This window comes from Tenrec ecaudatus, chromosome 12 (assembly GCF_050624435.1).
Source record: "Tenrec ecaudatus isolate mTenEca1 chromosome 12, mTenEca1.hap1, whole genome shotgun sequence".
Lineage (NCBI taxonomy): Eukaryota > Metazoa > Chordata > Mammalia > Afrosoricida > Tenrecidae > Tenrec > Tenrec ecaudatus.
This window is the reverse complement of record NC_134541.1, coordinates 32,395,508-32,415,736: the sequence shown is the minus strand read 5'-3', so window position 1 is coordinate 32,415,736 and position 20,229 is coordinate 32,395,508. Positions and strand designations below refer to the sequence as shown.

Below are 20,229 nucleotides of genomic sequence, written 5' to 3'. Positions count from 1 at the left end.
CGAGGCTCCAGGAATTGTTTGAAAATGAACTGACATGTTTTAACAAGCTGATAAAGCACTCAATACACTCACGTGTCTGTGCCAGGAAATTTGGAACATAGCTACTTTGCCAACTACAGGAAGAGATCCATATTTGTACCCATTTCAAAGTAAGCAATCCAAACAATGTGCAAATTGTAGAACACTATCATGAATCTCATATGCAAGTAAAATTTCGCTGAAGATCCTCCAACAATGGGTACAGCAGAACATTAGCAGGAGACTCGGGCCAGATTCACAAGAGGATATAGAACAAGGGATATCATTGTTGACACCAGACTGATCTTGGCTGAAAGCAGAGAATGCTAGAAAGATGTTAACTTGAGCCAATTGACTATGCAAAGTGTTTGACTGAGTGGAACATAACTAACTATGATAGCCATGAGATGAATGGGATTTCCAGAACACTTCATGGGTTCGTGTGAAGCTTGTACATGGAACTAGAGGCTGTTGTGCAAGCAAAACAGATAGAGCACTAAAAGTTCAAAATCCAGAAAAGTGCCTCATGGCAGCATCCTATGACCACATTCAGTCTGTCTCATGCTGAGCAAATAAAAAGGGAAGATGAATTGTAAGAAGAAGGACACAGTGTCAGGATCTCAGGAAGGCAGATTAACAACCTTCACTATGCAGATAAGGCAACCTTGCTTGCTGAGGATGAGGAGGGTACAAGCACTTGCGGATGAAGATCCTCTCTGGAAGCTGTCAGTATGCGGTACACCTCAATGTAAAGACAACCAAAGTCCTCACAGCTGGATCAATGGGGAATAGCTTGATATACACAGGTAACATCGTGACTTTTTTTAAAAGGCAGCACCATGATAAGCAGAGGAAAGATTGACGTTGTCAACGGTTTCATCTAGCTTGGAACCAAAATTAATATTCATAGATGCAACAGTCAAGGTATCAATGATGCATTGCATAAAATTAGCAGCGGCATGAGACCACCTTCTTTATTGTCTGTTTTTAAAAATAATCATTTTATTGGGGGCTCTTTCAACTCTTGTTACAATCCAGCCATCAATTGTATCTGACATGTTCACACATAGATTCCATTGTTCTTTTCTAGACATTTACTTTCCATTGAGCCCCTGGGATCTGCTCCTCTTTGGCCCCTTGATAGATTGTAGATTGTTAATTACTTTCAAATCTCACACCAACTGCTGTCTGCCTTCCCCTCTGGTTTCTGTTGTTATTCCCATGGGAGAAGGTTTGGGGTGATGTGCCATTATTGTGATCTGTGCCCCCTTCTCTCCCCACCGCTCTCTCCCTCCCCACTACCCTTTGGCATCTCTATTCCCATTGCTGTTCCTGGGTTCCCTGTGCTGTGAGTTTTATCCCTTGCCTCTACCTGTGCACATGCTCCCGTCTAGTCTAGATTGGGAAGCAGCACTGGGGTCATGACAGCGAGGGAGAAGGAGGTTGACTCATCCTCTGCCTGTGACCCCTCCGTGGGGGGATGTTCCATTTTCCATACATGGGTCCTGGGTCTCTGCTCCAAACTTCCTCCATTCTCATCGATGTGTTTCTCTTTGTTTGTGTACTGTTTGTTGTGAGTCTTCTGATGCACGTTGCATGGTCACAATGACACCTCATGATCACACATCAGAACTTCCAAAACTGTTGATAAACTAGGATGTCACTTGGAGGACTAAGGGGCAACTGACTCATTCCAGAATATTTAGAATCACCTCATAGTGATGTGAAAGTTGGAAACTGAATAAGTAGAATAATCAATTCATTTGAATTCTGGTGCTGACAAAGAACATTGAAAATACATTGGAAACAAAATGTCTGCCATGGAGAAAATTCTATCAGAATGCTCCCTTGAGGTCAAGGTGGCAAGACTTTGTCTCAGATACTTGGGACATGTTATCAAGAGAGACCATTCTGTGGGAAAGACATGCGTGGAAAAGTCGAGGGGCTGGGAGAACAGGCTGCAACAAGGGGCTCAAGTGTCACAAGACTTGTGAAGATGTGCAGACTGGACACTGGTTTGTTCTGTTGGACACGTGATCACTATGTGTCAGAATCGACATGATATCACTGAAAAATAACCTTTAGCTGAATTCTGCTGTGGGTGGATCAGTGAACTGTGTAGGTTAATTCTCAGCATGGGCCTGGGGGACCCATTGTTATACACAGTAGACAGATGATGAGTCTGAGCGTCCAAGAGGTGACAGGATTCACTCAAGGTCACGCAGCTGGTGAGGGCAGAGCGAGGGTTTAGACCCAGGCCTGTGAACCCTGCTTCACCCTCGTCATGGGCACTCCTGCTCCCATTCTCACCCCCCAGTCCCTTCACCTCGTCACTGTTGCAAATCAGCTCCTCTCATCCCAGCTCAGAGTATCCCAGGGATGCGCTCTGCATGGAGAGTTCATGCCAGCTGCTCAACTGGATGAGGAGTTGGGAAGCAGGGGAAGAAATGGGAGGGCTGGCATGTTCATCTTCCATCCAGTTTCTTTCACCACATGCCTTGCATGCATCGCAGCTTGGGGGTTGGGTGGTGCCTAGAGTGTGTGCGCCTGGCATCCCTGGATGGCACAGAGAAGCACTCCACAACTGACTCAAAGGATGACAGTTTAACGCCCCTGGGGGTAACTCAGAAAAAAGGCCTGGAATCTCCTTCCATTATGTAGTTTGAAAACCAACTCACACTCAACTCGATTTTGGCACACCTGGGGTTGGAGGAGGCAGACTCAATCTGAGAGTTGTTGGTTTTTCCCTGTTGTGCCGGACACTGTCTAGACAGGGGTGATAACAGTCCAGATGGACATTGGACACTAGAGGAGGGATGCGGTGAAGGAGGAGCACCCACTGCATCTTGATAATGCATCTCTGTGAAGGTGGGGTGGGACAGGAACCAGTGTTTGGCCAGCACCACCCATATGACAGCCACTGAGGGGGACTGACTGAGCCATGAGGACTTCAGGACTCCCAGGGGTAGATGCTGTTCCCCACTTTATGGGGGATGAGACCCAGAGATGGGTGCTGAGCTGGCTCCTGCGCCCCCACTTCTAACCGCGTGTCCTGCCCATCTCCTCTCTGATGCTGGAATGCAGAGGACAGGATAGTTCCGGGCTCGGTGCTATTGTTAGCTCCCACCCTGCCTCTGATGACACTTGGCTGCTTCTAGTCTCCACCTGGATGTCCCTGTGCCTCCCTGTGTCCCCCTCCCACCTGGACACAGGCCCCACCCCTCCCAGCCAGGTGAGGCTGCTGGCCACACACCTGCCTTAGTGGACCTGGATTCTCCACTCTCCTGTGAAGAGCAGGCTGCTGCTCTGAGCCTCTGCTTCCACTGCCCTTCTCCCCACCTTCCCCCCCCCCCCCCGGCCCCAGATCCTACAGAGAAACTGCTGCAGGAACCAGAGAGTAGGGGGAGGAAGTTAGACTGGGGAGAAGATACAGGAAGATGAGAGCTCTCCTTGACCACAGGATTGCCCAGTGAGGACACACTGGAATCCGTGGGTCTATAATCTCTGGGGCACTAGGAGGGCAGGGTCAGGCCCATGGACTGGACACAGTTCTACAAGGTCTCTCTCCTGCCGAGAGCAGCGCAAGAGGGCTGCACAGGGCATCTGCTGCATCCCCGATAGCTGTGAAAGACAGACTTGCCAGCTCCAGGCAGGACTTTCCAAGGTCACGTTGAGGGGCAATGGACCATGCAGGTTGGACCCAGGTCACTGTGTCCTGCACAGAAGGCTCCCACCCATTCCCCACTCCATCTCCACCTCTCTTCCTGTCTCTATCTGCGCTCTCCTCTCTCTACCTCTGTGTCTTTCTACTTCTCGCTCTTTTCTTCTGGGGTCCCTTTCCCCCAGTTCTTCCCTCTCACTGTGGTGTCTCTCTGTTTCCCAGCCCTCCCTCCTCCCCTCCCCCACCTTTGTTCCTAGTCAGGCTCTGGGCTGTTCTCAGAGGTCCCTGCACATCTCGCATCAACATCTTCCTATGAGGTCATCGCCCTGTCTGAGGTCTCCTCTCATCCCCCACACTCCTCTGCCAGCTCCCTGCCTCCTGTCTGCAGTGGCCTATGATCTGGACCCCAAACTGCTCCCCACTGCCCAGCCTGGGAGCCCTGGATACCCAGACTGCGTGCAGGACCCATGGGACCCACAACCTGCTCACTGGGGCCTGCCCTCCAGGGGCATCTGCAGGGCTGGGTCCTGACAGCTGAGCAGCAGCCCTTCCCCCTCAGTCACTGTTGACATTGTGATAAGAACAGCATCTCTGTGCCCTGCCAGGTGCTCAGGGACTTCTGTGTGTTTCCCGTGTCCTTCTCAGGACAGAGCAGGGGTGGGGCATCATCCCATCTCCTAGAGAAGGAGGCGCTCACTCAGAACTCACGGAGAAGCTGGTTCACACAGGAAGCAGGGTCCAGCCCAGATCCACTCCAGGTCGGAAGGCTCCAGAGGCAACGTTTTCCTTTCATTCAGCCTCTGCTTCATGCATGGCCCTGGCTGGATCCTGGCTTCTCTTAGACTGGGCTCACACCCACCCTCTGTCAGCACATTGCCCCTGTGTGCCTCAGTTTCCCTGGCAGCTCACTGTGTAGTTTCCTGTGAGGATGTGTGAGGTGGTCCAGAGATGAGGCTGAGCACATGGAAAGTCAGGGCTTGCTCAGAGTGGGCTTGTTGCTGACCGACGCTGGAGCTCACAGACAGGGCTGCAGGATGAGTAACAGCCCCGTGTAACCTGCAGGACTGACAACAAGCCAGGAGGAGCTGCAGGTGATCCAACCTGAGACAGTGTCGGTCCCACCTGGAGAGACGGTCACTCTTCCCTGCCAGCTCTCCTCTCTGCATCCCCTGGGGTCCATCAAGTGGTTCAGGGGGACTGTCCCAAATCGCCAGCTAATCTATGATTTCAAAGGAAACCTAGACCAACAACAACTCTTCTCCTGAGTAAGAAACGCTTCAGACCCCACCAAGAGAGACAACATGGACTTTTCCATCCGCATCAGCGACATCACCCCAGCCGACACCGGCACCTACTACTGTGTGAAGTTCAAGAGAGGAAGCCCTGATGACGTGGAGCACAAGTCTGGTCCTGGGACTCGGGTGACAGTGAGTGGTGAGTACAGAGTGACCCGCCCCGAGTGACAGCTGCTCAGGACTGAGCCTCTGAGCTGTGAGCAATAGCCGTCAGGGGTGCTGGTCCACAGCGTTCATATTCTGGGTTCCCCCTCAGCCTTCCACCGACTGGGGGCTGAGGCCATGGGGTCCTACTGTTTGCTCCAGGTCCCCAGCTGGAAGCAGGAGGAGAAAAGTCTGTTTGGGAGCCTGGTCCTTTCCAGGCTGGTCCCCGCAGAGCAGGGCACTGACAGCCTGGGAGCTCCAGGCACAGCCTACACACCTCCTGCCCCAGCTCCTCCCGCACCTTGTTCCTGTCTCCATTATGGACAGACCTGTGCTGAGGCCCGACTGAGTCAGACACTTCCCAGGGAGGGAGAGCCTGAGAAGCAGAGACCTATTGCTTGATGGCGAGGCTGGTTAGTGGCAGGGCCCATAAGGCAGGACTGACCGTAGGCCCTGTCATGACATCCCCTGAGATACAGGGAAGACCCCTCAGCCTCCCCCCAACCCCAGCAAACAAAAACAACCAATATCACCAAGGTTCTGGGACCTGGGCACTCATCACAGATATGCGTGTTAGTCACATAACTGTCCCACAGGTCACGCTCTGACTGCTCCGGTGTGAAGCAGCTCTGTCCAGGGCAGAGCTGGCACGCAGTAGGTGCTGAATGAAAGCTCTTTTCACCGACTCCTGAGCAGTAGCCCCGTTGTCCCTTTCCATCAATTCCCCATGGGTGAGACGGCCTCTCCCCCTCAGTCCCCGAGGTCCCTGAGTGATAGGAAATCACTGTCCAACTGCACCCAGACCACTGTGTGCTCACCATTTCTGTGTGGACAGAAACGGGCTCTGTTCATAACGACTGCAGGATGCCCCAGGGTGTGGAAAGGGCCTGACTCACTCCCCAGGCTCCTGCTGATGGAAACCCAGGCTGTCCGCAATCTCGGGACACTCACCCAGAGCGGCCGGGGTGACCTGCTGCTCTGTCCCCCTCACCAGGGGTATCCTTGGTTGGAGAGGGCAGACACTGTCCTGACATGGTGACTGTTTCCCACAGCCCTGGACATGGGCAGGGTGGGAGAACGGGAGCTTCGTCCTGACCCCACAGACGTTGCAGGCCCAGGACTGAGGTCCCACAGGGGCGGCCTTTCTCAGTGGGAGCCGGCACTGCGGCCCGTGTCTCAGCCTGACCCACAGTTGCTCTCTGCACGTGGACGCCCTCCCTCTCTGCCTGCTGTCCTGCAGTCACGGCCTTGGGGGAGGGTGACGAGAGGACTCCCCCAGGTCCCCTGATGGTCCCCAGCTCTGAGAGGGAGGGTCCTTCACTGCCCCTCTCACAGGGGGACCTGAGGCTCTGGGAGGGGGCCTGTCTGTGGGCAGCCAGGGCTCAGATTTGAAGCCCAGTAGCTGGATTCCCCAGCCCCTGCTCTCTGCCACAGGCCCTGTGCTGGTCAGGGTGTGGGGGATGCTCCATCCCTCCCTGTTCCAAATGCTCGGGTCCTCTGTTTTACAGCAAAAAACAAAATCCAAACTCACTGCCATCAAGGGGACTCCAGCTCTTAGTGACCCTAGGGGACAGGGTGGAACAGCCCCTGTGGGTGTCGCAGATTGTGAATCTTCACTGAGATGGACAGCCTCATCTTTGTTCCTCAGGTGCCTGGTGGCTTTGACCTACTCTCCTGTAGCTAGCAGCCCAGTGTAACTATGTCACCAGAGCTCCTTTAGCAGCAATCAGCATTAAAAACTAAAAGTGACTGTCCCCATAGGGTGGAGGGTCTCCTTTATAACCCAGATCCCACAGACACTGCCCCCAGCTTAGGGTGTGTGGCCCCCGCCCTACAAGAGGCTTCTCAGCAACCTTGTAACCCCTGAGACATCTTCTCCCCACTGCGCGGACCAGCTCCTCCCTGTGCAGCCAGGGAGCCAGCGCATGCAGGGCAGCAGTGATGAGACAGAGAGGTCCAGGGCCATCCCACTGAAAACCAGTGCACACTGCCCAGTGCTGAAGACCGAGACAGTCCCTGCAAGATGCTGGGGCTCCTGGGGAAGCAGGGGTTTATACCCCAGTCCCATTTGATCAGAAACCTAGTCTCACCCATTTATCACTGCAGAGTAACCGGCCTGTGCACAGACGGCGAGGAGGGACATGGCTGGCTATAGCCACTGAAGCCCCGGGTCGCACAGGGTCAGGGTCAGGGATCTGAAGGTGGCCATCCGCTGTCGGGTGGCATGTGCGGGTGGAGGACCATGGGAAATCCCATGGGGACACAGTCACTGTGTCCGGGAAAGTTCAGGTTTCCCATGGACAGGTCAGACTTCTGTTCGGAGAGCCGAGAAGTGGCCACACTCAGCTGTCACTCCAACCGGAAAAGGTGGGGCTGCGGCTCCTGTAAAGGTTGAGTGTTGAGGAACCAACCTGGCCCGTGGGGTCACTCTAAGGTGTGACCAGTCAGAACCTCCTGGGAGACACTGAGTGTGGAGAGTCCTCAAGGACACGGAGTGGCCTCGTCCTTCAGAATCTGCCACCTGAGCCCCAGCTCAGGGCTGTTTGATGGGCCAGGCTGGAGGGAGGGCCCTTCTGGAGCACCCTGCTGGAGACGGGCCTGCTGCTTCTCAGAGGGGTGTCTCCCTGAGGAGGGCGTGTCCTCATGCAGCTCCAGGTTCCATTCCATAATTCACGTGGAGAAACAGCAGAGGTTTCTTACGTTAGCCTGAACTAGATTAGCAGTAGCCTAATGATTAACCATTTACAATCCTCAGGGAGTCCCCTGGGGTCACATACTTTCTATACACAGGTCTAGCCTTAGTGTAGGAGCTTCATTGACATTGAAAATGATTTCAACTTTCTCTGAAGCTCTCTTTGCACAGGGTCACCTAAGACCATTATTTCTGATGGTCTAAAAGGAACCAAGACACCGCTCCTCTCTCCGTCTCCAGGCGGGTCCGCCCACATGCAGATATGCCCACACATGGGGTCACCACAGCCTGAGGAGCTGCGGCAAAGACTTTAGGAAGTTTGGGAATCACTGCTCTAAAAGATCCTGTCCTTTCTCTGGCCACCCCCTTCTTTTCACTAACTGCCAAACCCATCTGCCTTGAAGGCAGGCACCCATTGGCTAGAGTTGTAGGCTTTTTTTTTTTCATTTGAAATCTGTTTTTCATTTCCATACATTGTTCAAGCAGACTTTGAAATTCCAAAGTGCACCCTCTGCTTGGCTCTGGGCAAGCTGAGCTTCTGCAGGCACAGAGAAGACACCAGCTCTCTTTCCATGCGTGTGGTGTGGACTCTACTGGAGAGAACTGGCCTTTCCTGTGATTGCCTTGGGCAGCTGGCAGTGAGAACCTGGGCCATTATTGCCAAAGTCATGGAAATTGAATTTCAGGGTGCTGTAGGTGGAGTCTGGGAACACAGATCGGGAAGGAGCAGGTCCAGCGAGCACATGTGATGGAGGCAGCGCTTCCATCACAGTGATCACCACAGTGGTCATTGAAGGAGATATTATTCTTTCTGGTTAAACTAGTTCAGAACTCACTTTCACCAATGCCTTTTTCACACCTCTGTCAAGTTAGGTACCCTTTGTATGAAATCCGAGGGGATCTAGGTAAGCACTTGTAATATACGATACCCTTGTCTGTGTTCTAGCCCAGCCATCACCTCAGTGGCTGGCAGGGAAGAGGATCGGTGTCTTCTCTCATGGCCGAACTCCCTCCGTTGGGATCCTGCCCATGACTTAGGCCTTGCTTCACCCTGATGCCTCACCGAAGCTCACACTTCTTCCTGCATGACGTCGTTACTGATCTTATGCTACCTGAAGAAATGGTTGAATGTGGACCCGTTACTTCTGGTTTGTAGCTGTGTTTTCCTTTTATCTTCTCTTGATGCCTCCTGTTTCATTCGATACTGCTCCTTGAGCCATACCAGCCCCCTTCCCATTCTTTCTGCTTAAGATTTGCTGAACAGGATTGGTGTTCACCGGCCAGTCTTAGCACATTTCATTATAATCTTCTACTTTGTCTTCTCAAGGTGTCCTGTGAGATTTTCTGCTCAGGTCTTCAACTTCGTCATTTCTTCCATTTGCTTTAGCTACTCTGCGCTCAAGAGCAAGAGTCAGGCTCCCTTCTGCCATCCATTGAGGACTTTCCTTTCATTCTAGACATCTAGTGACCTTTCTGCTTTCGTCAGGATTTGCTGATACCTTGACATTTCTGGTATCGTCCCACAGCTGGCCAGATCATTGTCCTCAGGGTTCCAGGGTCAGACTTATTCTTAGATGTTCTCTAAATTCACGAGGGACGTACTCAAGGTTCTATGTTAGCTCTTGTGGAATGTTCGTTGTCTTCTGCTTCCACCTGAATTCACATATGAGAAATTGATGGTCTGTTCCACAATCAGCCCCGGTCTTGTTTGGGCTGATGATACTGCGCTTCTCACTCGCTCTTCCCCCAGATGTAGGCTGTTTGATGTCTGTATAGTGCGTGAGGGGAGTTCCGTTTGCACAGTCGTTGTTTATGTAGTTGGAAAAAGTGCCCTAGCACTGAAGAAGTTGTTGGCAAAATTCTCTCACGGGATCTCCTGCATTGATTCGACCACCAAGGCCATAGTTTCAAACCGCTGTGGCTTCCTCTTTGTGCCAGCTTTTGTTTTCCAATCACCAGTAATTGCTTGTGAATCTGATGGTATGTGTCATCCATTTCAGACTGAAGAGGGAGGTAGCATTCTTCAATTTATTCATCACTGACTTAGTAGTTGGTGTGTAAATTTGAATATTATCCATATTTATATATTCATATTTACAAACCTGTGGATAGGATCTCATCAGATACAGCACTGTACTTGAAGATAGACCTTGAAATATTCTTTTCATTTATGAATTGGACATCATCCTTCTAGAATTTTCCATTCCTGGCACAGTAAGCCATGCCTTTGTCCTATTCCCAGTGGCCAGTACCAGACCATTTCCAGGTCATTCAGGTGTATGGAAAGTGATCTTTATGCATCCCACTTCATCTCTGATGACTTCCACTCTCCGTAGAGTCATACTGTGGTCATTCCATGTTCTGGGCGTTTGCAGCTGTCTCTTCTCATGTTCAGTTATGCCCCATCAGCAAATGAAGACATGGAAAGCTTAGCCAGGACCACATCATGGAGGTCAACTGTGAAGAGTCAAGCCTTTCCCAGGACAACTTTTAGTGATTCCTAACCCGAAGTGCTCATCTTCTGGTTCTATATCAAACAAGGTTTTCTGTGGCTAATCCCTCAAAAGTATATCACCCATCCTTTCTTCCTAGTCTATTTGAGTTTGGAAGCTTTGTGGAAACCCGAGTTTTCACCCTCAGTAACCCTGCTCGTATTTGATATACCAGTGACATCGTTTTCAGTCTCACAGCAACATGCAAGCCATCACTGTTCAAAAAACTGAGAGGTGCTTGAGGGTAAAAAAATACTAGGCGGTGTGCTTGAGAGGTCTTTTTGGTCTTGAGCATGCCATGAGCTTTCTAACTTATAAAATAGACATAGTTCAAACTAACATATAGAACTAAAATGTTAAAATTATTTGTTGTTAAAATCAGTTATCTAAAATAACTTACATAAATATGACATGTAATGTTTATTATTGCAAGGCAATATGGAATATGATGTTTGTAAAATAGTCTTGTCTAATATTATCCAGTAGGACTTTTGTTTGCTTATGTATAAATGTGTCAAAGGAGTCCATTTTCACACCCACTGATACAGATTAATAATGTAAGTTCAGATCTAAAGATTGACAGGACAAAGCACACGTAATACTTTGCAAGTATTGAGAGTTGGGTATGTTTTCAACAGAGTACTTTAAGTATTGAGTGCCCCAAAATAGGTTTTCTCAAATCCATTACTGACAACGGGCAAGCCTAATAATACTTGGCACACAGCATTAACTCTGCACCTTGTTAACAGAGAAGTGAATAACTTTTAAACAATGCTTTAGAGAGTTAGAGATAGAAATATACTGGGTTTCCAAGAAATCTTCTAGCTTTTATGTATAGTCTTTAAATGAATATTGATCATGCTCAGCTTTTCACTGTCATTTTCCAAAGGCTAGATTCCCAGCTACAACATCTTTCCCATCCCCTATAGGGTACCTGAGCTTGTACATTTTTTTTTGGAGAAGCAAATAACCTCATGTTTCTCCAACAGAGTGACTGGTGGGTTTGAACTGCCAACCTTTCAGTTGGTAATCCATCACTTACCCTGAAGTATCCAATCCCATAGCCCTTAAAATGACCATTTCCACACTCTGCACATGCCTGAGGTTGGGGTCTGTCAGTCTTCTGGTGTACATCATCCTACTTCCCTGAGGATGAAATAGTAATGGGTCTCCCACATCCGGCTTCTCCGACCCTCGTTGACGGAGTCCTGTTGCCAGCCCGCTATTGGTTTGCGTCAGTTTCCAATGGCTGCACTAACGAACAAATGGCTAAAACAATGGGGTTTTCCCCCCTCACCCAGTTCTGGAGGCCAGAGTTCTGCACTCAAGATAGTGAGTGTGCATACTCCCTCTCAGGGTGTAGGGAAGACTTGGTTTTGGCTTCCTCTTGGCTACTGGTGGTTGTCAGTAATCCTGATCATTCCTGGGATCATGGTTACATTGCTCCAGTCGCAGCCTCCACCATCATGGTCTTCTGGGTGTCTCAGAATCGTTTTATCCTCGGAACAATATTCATTATTGGAGTTAGGACCCACCCACCCCAATAAAATATGGCCTCATCGTAACTTGATTACAGGCGCACATACTCCATCGCCAAATAAAATCACGTTCAAAAGCACTGGGTAGACTAGTGTGAGAAAAAAGCAGATGCGTGCTAGGCCAAGGTCATAGAACTGGGCGACAATGGCCTTTGATTTGAATCTCGTGGCTTGAAGGTGCCTAATGAACGGTGGCCCGGAACGATCATGTCTTTACTGTTTTAATGCTCTCCTTGTTCGTTATGACATGCACTAATCTGTAGGCATAGTTCTGCTGCTATGAATGAATATTACGAGAGGGTTTGCCTTGTCACCCATCTCCACTGTTTGTGTAAACAATGCCCATTCACTTAACAATTCAGACTGTGCGAGTCTGCAGCTCATGCCCTGAGGCTCATGGCTGGCCAATGCTTATATAATATCCCTTGCTCCACACAGTGCTTTTAATTCTATCCGTTGGCTGAACTAATGACACTATCAATGGGTAGTGCTTACTCATTGGGTTGTTGACTGCAGCACTGGCAGTTGGAAACCACCAGTCAACCCCCCAGTGGAAGGGTGAGGCTTGCTACTCCTGAGAAGATTTACAGACTCAGAGACTCACAGGAGCAGTCCTACCCTGCCCTGTAAGGTTGCTGTGAGTCGGCACTGAGTTGGTGGCAATGGAAGTGATGTCTCGGGGGGTGAATAATAATGTTCTCTAACATAAAAATGATCATGATGTCGCCAAGGTGACCAGAGACACAGTAAACATAGATGCATGCATGGATTTGGGGCTCACACTTGCTTCCAGCCTCCATATAAGAACAATTCATTCTTATGGCATGGGCCTGCTTATATTTGACCTTATGAAGACGTCACTGAAGACATGGGTGCTATACAAAGTGGGGTGAACCAAACAGATGATGCCCGGCTAGGAGAAAGACTAGCATCTAGGGCCTTAAAGGCTTGCTTTCAAACAAGCAGCCATGTAAGCGAGGTGTGCGTGAGTCCACATGGGAGAAGTACTCCAGTTTGTGTGATCCAAGCATTGGCAGCAATATAATCTGAATCTGAAGGAGGGAATGGCCTCAGAGCTTGAATTGTGAGCACCTGATTTGCAGAAAGTTATGGATGACAGTGGAAGCCCCGGATCTTCTTGCTGTGTCCACACATAGATGGAGCCTCTGATGAATCCCCTTTGGCCATGGCCTAGGATGTGAATATTCTTGTCAACACACAGAAAGTAGGGTGTTGCAGATGCAGTTAGGTTAACATTTAGGACCCTCTCATTTGAACTCCCTTATGACCCATTTTAATTTGTTCTGGTTTTTAATTTCTGTTTTCTCGTCTATTGAGGTTTTTATCTGTTGTACTTTGCTATTCTTGTGAGTTTTTGTTTGTTAGTTTACTGAAGTGTGTTGTATATGAAATCTAGGATAGGTAAATCCATAGAGACAGTAATTGGATTAATAGTTCTTTGGGGGTATGCAGGAGAGTTGGGGGTAAATAGGAAGCTAATAACTGGGTACAAGAATGAAAAAATATTCTAAAACCAGTTGGGGTGGTTGTACAACTCTTCTTGATGTGATTGAACTTCGGAATTGTATGACATGTGACTTATATGTCAATAAAACCGTTGGGAGAAAAGGTAATAAACCAGTGAAGAGGGGGACTAGGACTTCAACATACCTCAACATATATTGAGGGGGACATAATTCACCACAACATGAATGGTTCAGAGATTGATTTTCACTCTAGAGATGTCTTTCCATATTCTCCTTGGTGGGAGAAGAGAATGTCCAGAGAGTAGCTCCCTCGTGATGCAACCTCCCAAACCATAGCAGTAACAAATGAGATCGCTGCCCCTGCCTTAGGGAGGTACGAGAAATAGCTTATTTATTTAAAGAATTATTTTCCATTCACTAATCCAATTAAGTTTAAATTAAAAATGAACACTATAAAAAGCCAAGAAATACAAAAGTGAACTTACTCCAGTCTGACTCTTTATGCCTAGTACAAAGATTTCAGATATCACCTGCTCTGTCTCAATCAACTTTGAGGCTCCTTCCAACATGAGACTCTGTGTTCTTCACTTATTATCAGGGTGCTTCCAGCCAGGAGAATTCATTAGGTTGGGCCACCTACAGTGTTACCTCAAACCTTGGCCTGAAAACCCTGAAATTCTTTCTCAGTGAATCCTGTCCTCAATTGCTTTCCTGCAATATTTACATATTTTCCAAGCAACTTTTGGATGGATGTGTCTTGGTTTGAAACACAAGGTCAAGGAGACCCTCTTAAAAGGTCTCAGTGCACAATGGATGGATGGATGGATGGATGGATGGATGGATGGATGGATTGTGATAAGAGTTGTAAGAGCTCCCAATAAAATTATTTTTTAAAGTCTCAGGGAAGGATTTCCCTGGAATTGAATCTCATTAATCTTGTGACTCTCTCTACACTGTCTAAAGCCCGAGTTTCCTCCTCAGAGTGAAGATAATACTAATTCCCACCCAGTCATGAGAATACAGAAAGTAAAGTCCCTTCCATGCCACTGAGCTCATGTTCTTCCATCCCTTCCCACAAGGACTGTCCTGGCCACTGGGAAGTAGGTGGGAATGAGAGCAGGCACGGGGGTGCTGCGGACGATTCCGTGCATCAGTGGGCACAGGGAACATCAGAGGGAGTGAGGGGAAGGCTGGAACTGGACCCTGTGCCCCTCCACGAATGGCTCCTCCTACCTGTTCACTTTCCTTCCCAGAAAGGACCAATCCATGTACCCTCCTTGGAGCTTCCCTCCTAGGCTTCAAGGCACTGCTGGTGGTTGCTGTGTCTGTCACCTATGTCTGCAGGAAGATGCGCACCTGGCAGTAAGTAGTGGGGAAGAAGCTCAGTTTCCAAGGAAGGAGGAAGGAAGGGAAGGAGGGAGGGAAAACACCTGTGCTCAGAGAGGCAAGGTCACTAGGGATGAACAGCCTAGGATGTGACACGTGTCACACAGTGTCAGCGCCCACTAGGAGTTAAGAGACTTTCTAGACCTCCCCTACAAAGAACCTTTAACAGATGATGGGCTCTCGGGAAGCAGCTCTCAAGGGTTTTCAAAGGATATTTTTAGTATTCCCAGAAGTTGCATGGAGGAAATGGAGGACGGGGCTGAGTTGGTGCAAAATTTGGGGGTGATGATCTTGGAGTCATCGTTAGGTTATTTGAACACAACTAATCAATGAAAACAAGTGGAATCCCCGTTTTAGATCAATGTTGAGAACTCATGGACCGGTTTCTATGAGGACTGTCCTATTGATACTGCACATGACTGAGAGCATGGAACCCCAGACGGGGCTCAGGACTCAGGGAGAAAGAAGAAGAGAGAAGCAGTACCATCCAGGGGTATCCTGTCCCCTCACCACTACCCATCCAGGGAGAGAGCAGATCTAGAGACACAGGGAGCATCCAGGAAATATTTCTGGACAATTGACAGATAGTTACCTATGGACTTGTTTCCACAGCATGTCCTTGCTCCTCTGATGAATGCACCTGAGAGTGACAGATGGAACTTCTGAAGACTCTGATACATGTGATTTCTATCCCTGAACACCTGCCACCCCACACACTCCTGCTGTGCCTTCTCAGTCTTTGGTGCCCCGGGACCAGGTCATGGGAACTAATTCTTGCCACTGACCACTCCACTTCCCAAGACTATGGGAAAAAGTCAAGCTTCTTACCCAAGTTCCTCATCTGTCTCATCACTGTGGGACTCAGCTTTCAACCACATGCTCATATTTTGTGCTCAAATTCTTCTTCTCAACTTCTGGGTTCCTGCTCACCTCTAAGCCCACAGTCCTGCCTCCTGAGTATAACAGATCTCTATCCCTGCTTCAGAGGGGTTTTCTTCTCCTTCTTTACCCAAATATCTAAGTCCTCAAACGGGAAAAGAATCCAAACCAGCAGAAAGGTGAAGGGCAAGAGAGAGAGAGAGGTTCTCCCTGTCTCCCTTATCAAAAGGCCACATTGCCAAGGAGCATCACCAGGCTGGACCTGATTGACAAGTTGGAGCCCACACCCACCTCCACACAGGGATCATCAAGTGAGTGTAAATCTACCCTTCACCCTGGACTGTACGAAATGAAGCATCAGGATTGGAAGAAGATTCATTAACAACCTGCAATATGCAGACAACAGACCTTGCTTGCTGAAAGTAAAGACTGCTTGAAGCACTTATTGATGAAGTCCAAAGACTACAGCTTTTAACAAGAATTATGCCTCAAAATCAAAAATAAAATATCTTTGCAACTGGTTCAATCAATAACATCATGAGAAATAGAAAAAGTATTTGATTGCCAATGGTTTTATTTTGGCAGAAGAACTGAGACTTTTACTCCTGTCGATAAGGATAGTTTCAGAGACTCACAGGAGCAGATCTCTCCTGTCCGATAGGGTCACTGTGAATCAACATCAACCCCATGGCAGTGAGTTCAAGGAATTTACTTTGTAGCTTAATAATCGATGTCCATGGAATCAGCAGGCAAAAATGAAACAACGCTGCAGTTAGTCAGCTCTTCCCCACAAGATCTCCTCAAAGGACCCAGAAGCCAAGACGTCAGTTTGTGGTCTGAGGTGCACCTGCCCCACGCCATGGTGTTTTCAGTCTCCTCACACACATGTGAAAGTACAACAATGACTAGGAGCCAAAGAAGAATTTGCCTGAAATACAAATAAATGATTCTTGAGAGAAGCATGGCCAGAATGTCCATCAGAGCCAGAAAGGTGAGACATGTCTCATGTACCTCAAAGACAATCTCAGGCACACGAGCTCCGGGGGAGACATCATGCTCAGTACAGTGGAGGGTCAGGGGAAAGAGGAAGAAACACAAGAAGAGTGGCTGCCACACGGCTGCCACAATTGGCTTGCACACAGCTGCCACTGTGCGGATGGGACACGACCACACAGAGTTTCAGTCTATGGTACCACTGGTCACTTTCCATCAGAATGTACTCAGTGACATCTAATAAAAACATTGGTTGTAGATTCCCAAGCTGGAAATGTGCCAACTCTTATGTTAGGAACATAATCACTAATCACCTGGTTCCTAACCAAATCCTAGTGACATGGGCAATGGGCTATAGACAACTTGGACATTAAAGTCTGCCCTACTAACAAGCAGGAATCTAAGTGACACATCAACTGAGTCCACATGCAAGAAGCACACCAACCAGTGTGGTCCAAAGATAACAATAACAAAATCCAAATGTGATGAAGGGCAAAATGTCAGAGCTTAAACTGTGAACACCCAATTTGTGGCAGGCTGTGGGGGACAGTGGGAGCCCCAAGTGCGTCTGTAGAGACTCTAGTCGGATTAAGGCTTGGGCAGATTCCCTCTGACCACAGGCAAGGCATGTGAAGACCCTTGCTATCAAACAGAGACTATTGTAAAGTTGGACTACGATTTAAAACTACTTGGTCTGTCCACTGACCTTTATGACTGGTCCTGGGGGGCTCTGGGACCTGCCCCTCCTAGCCTGAAATCTATTTTGGGGCCTCATCAGGGAGTTTGTGGCTTGGCTGTTTATTTGATCTGTTATAGTCCCTTCTTAGTTTGCCCGTGTGTGTGTGTGTGTGTGTGTGTGTGTGTGTGTGTGTGAGACCAGACCAGTCCCTGCCCTGTGTCCCTAGTATTGTTCTTTGTCACAGTATACTCCATGGAGAGGAGATCATGTCTTGAGCTGTTTTCAGCCCTACAGTCTTCTCTGTGCTTTAGCAGTTCCCTGTAGAGAAGTCATCCTCAGGACTTGGTGTGCCAGTATGGGGTCCCTCGCTCTCTTTTTTTCTTTCTTTGTTTGCTTCTCTGTGGGTGTGGCAGGTCAACCCCTCTCCCCAACCTGTAGGTTTAGTGTTGTCTTGTAACACATAGCTCCCAGCGGTGTGTGTGTGTGTGTGTGTGTGTGTGTGTGTGTGTGTGTATCAGTTTGATTCTACCTAGGGCCAGCCTTGTAGACCTCTCTGTTCATCAGTTTCTCCACGTGGTTACATTGCCCTCAAGGTTTGGGGCATCGTGGTGGGGTCTGCACCTGTGCGCCCATTTCTGTGGAGACATAAAAAATACCTCTCCATCATGACTCCAGTCTCGCCTTTCAGTTCTGGCTAGACAAGAGCATGTACAATGGTAAAGATAAGAGCTCATGACACACAGTATCCAAGTCAGATAAACCCCTCAGGAACAGAAATGAGAGTAGCAATGCCAGGAGGGGGAGGGGAAGGTAGGGAGGAAGGAAGGAGGAACTGATCACAATGATCGATGCATAACCCCCACCCACTGAAGGGGATGAACAACAGAAACACCGATGAAGGGAGACAGTTGTTGGTGCAACATATTAAAATAATAAGAATTTATAATTTATCAAAGGGTCACGAGGGTGGGAGGCGGGAGCAGGGAGTAGAAAAATAGGAGCTGATACCAAAGACTTAAATAGAGTGTAAATATTTAGAAAATGATGATGGTAACATATGTACAAATGTGCTTGATATATTGATGTATTTGGCAGTTACAAAATCTCCTGTCAACTTGCTAAGGGGTGCAGTCTAGCCTGTCAATCAGGTCACAACTTGATGACCTCATTTAGAGATGCTACAGAGATAAATAGCTTGCCGGAAGCAGGGCACACACTCTCTGCTTCATCTTCCTGTTGATGAGACACATGGAGCTACGCTAGAGACCTGGAGCTGCAGGAGCCACGTGGAGACCCACACCACTGCTGATTGCTTACACCTCCACTGGATCTTCCCACCCACTGGCCTGTGATCCTCCTGCATTTGGCATCATTGCATGTGCTTCGTGAGTCTGAAGAGGAATTTGTAGATTGGTATCGGACATATGGGCTAATGTTGGGTCGGATTGTGGATTTGATCTGGGCTGAGCTGGGATGTTTTCTCATAATTCAATTGCTCTTGTATATAAAGCTTTTTCTTATACACATGAGTGTCCATGAATTTATTTCTCTAGTCAACCCGGACTAACACAATGTATATGTCATAAGAGCTGTAAGAGATCCCAATAAATAGATTTTAAAATACAAATAAGATACTTGGTCAGTTGACTTTCCTCTTGCCCAAACCTGAATTTGCTCTAGGCTTAAATGTTTCTCACTTGTCGCATGAGATAAATTTCTTCTGTGGATTTTAAAAATATATATATTGTTGGTGGTCTTTTCTAGCTTACTCTCTATTTTATCTTTGTTTCTCTATTATTATTTTCATTCTGTTTTATTTTGTGTGTGTTATTGTTTCTGTGAGGTTTCCCAGTTTGTGAAGCACAGAAAGAGTGGATTCTTAGAGACAATAACTGAGAGAATGGCTTATCCGGTTGGAGGTGGGGAGGTTATGGATTTTGGGGAGCAAAAATGAATATGGAAGGGGTTGGATCAATAGGACTCATTGTGACAATGTATATACAACTCTTTATCTACAGTGACCTAACCATGGAAGTGTATGATATGTGAATTTAGATCACTAATTTTTTTAATTCTGTACTTCTGAGGTAAGGAATGCCCAGAACCCAAATGGAAACTTCACTAAGCAAAACGGACTTTACCTTAAACTCACAAGAGAACCAAGGAATGGGAATATTCCCTTGGACTCTGAGTTGAAATACACTAGTTGACAAAGAAGCAGATGGTTGATATCCCAAGGTTAAAGAATGTGTGGTCTTCGGACTTTGGGTGGGCTCTGACCTATGACTTTCAGGATGCCCCCAAAATGGCCATCAGAGGTCAAATATATATATATATATATGCTTTTTTTCACGTTCTATTGGCCTTCATGTGACAAGCATTAATGTACCAGGAATGTTTCTGTCATCATACATGAGACCTTCTGAAAGTAGAGCCATTAACCTCCAACCCGCACGGCATGTGTAACTAGCATCTACTCACGCTCATCTGAGTGATATACAAAGGAACTGTTCACATACTGGAGTCTAATAAATCCTACACGTGTAGAAGGTCTTTGCTCTGTAGTATTTCACCATTGACTACCATAATACTACCATCAACAGAGTTGCTTTAAACCCATGAGGATGACTGACAATGAGCATGAACTGCCAAAAGGGCAAACTACGGTGTCTCAGAAGAAGTATGGCCAGAATGCTCCTTAGAAGCAATGATGGCGAGAGTTCTTCTGACATACGTTGGGCATGGTGTCAAGAGAGGCTTGGAGAAGGATATCACGCTTCCTAAAGTGGAGAGGCCATGAAAAAGAGGAACGGCCTAAGCGAGATGGATTGACCCAGTGTCTGCAACAATGGGCTTCAGCACAGGGACAATTGTGAGGATGGCACAGGACCAGCTGTGTTCCGTGCTCTTGTACATAGGGTGGCGATGGGTCAGAGTCAACTGAATGGCGCCTAATAGACAACAA

At 48.1% G+C, this 20,229-nt stretch overlaps 1 protein-coding gene across 1 annotated transcript in view; it reads left to right on the top strand.

The window, feature by feature from the left end:
* Positions 1–4,980: 4,980 nt before the first annotated feature.
* Positions 4,981–20,229, top strand: part of LOC142422617 (signal-regulatory protein beta-1-like) — a 47,483-nt gene continuing 32,234 nt past the window's right edge. Inside the window, exons 1-2 of the mRNA XM_075527960.1 lie at positions 4,981–5,113; positions 5,231–5,308. Coding sequence (XP_075384075.1) covers positions 4,981–5,113; positions 5,231–5,308 — 211 coding nt within the window. The remainder of the gene's footprint in view (positions 5,114–5,230; positions 5,309–20,229) is intronic.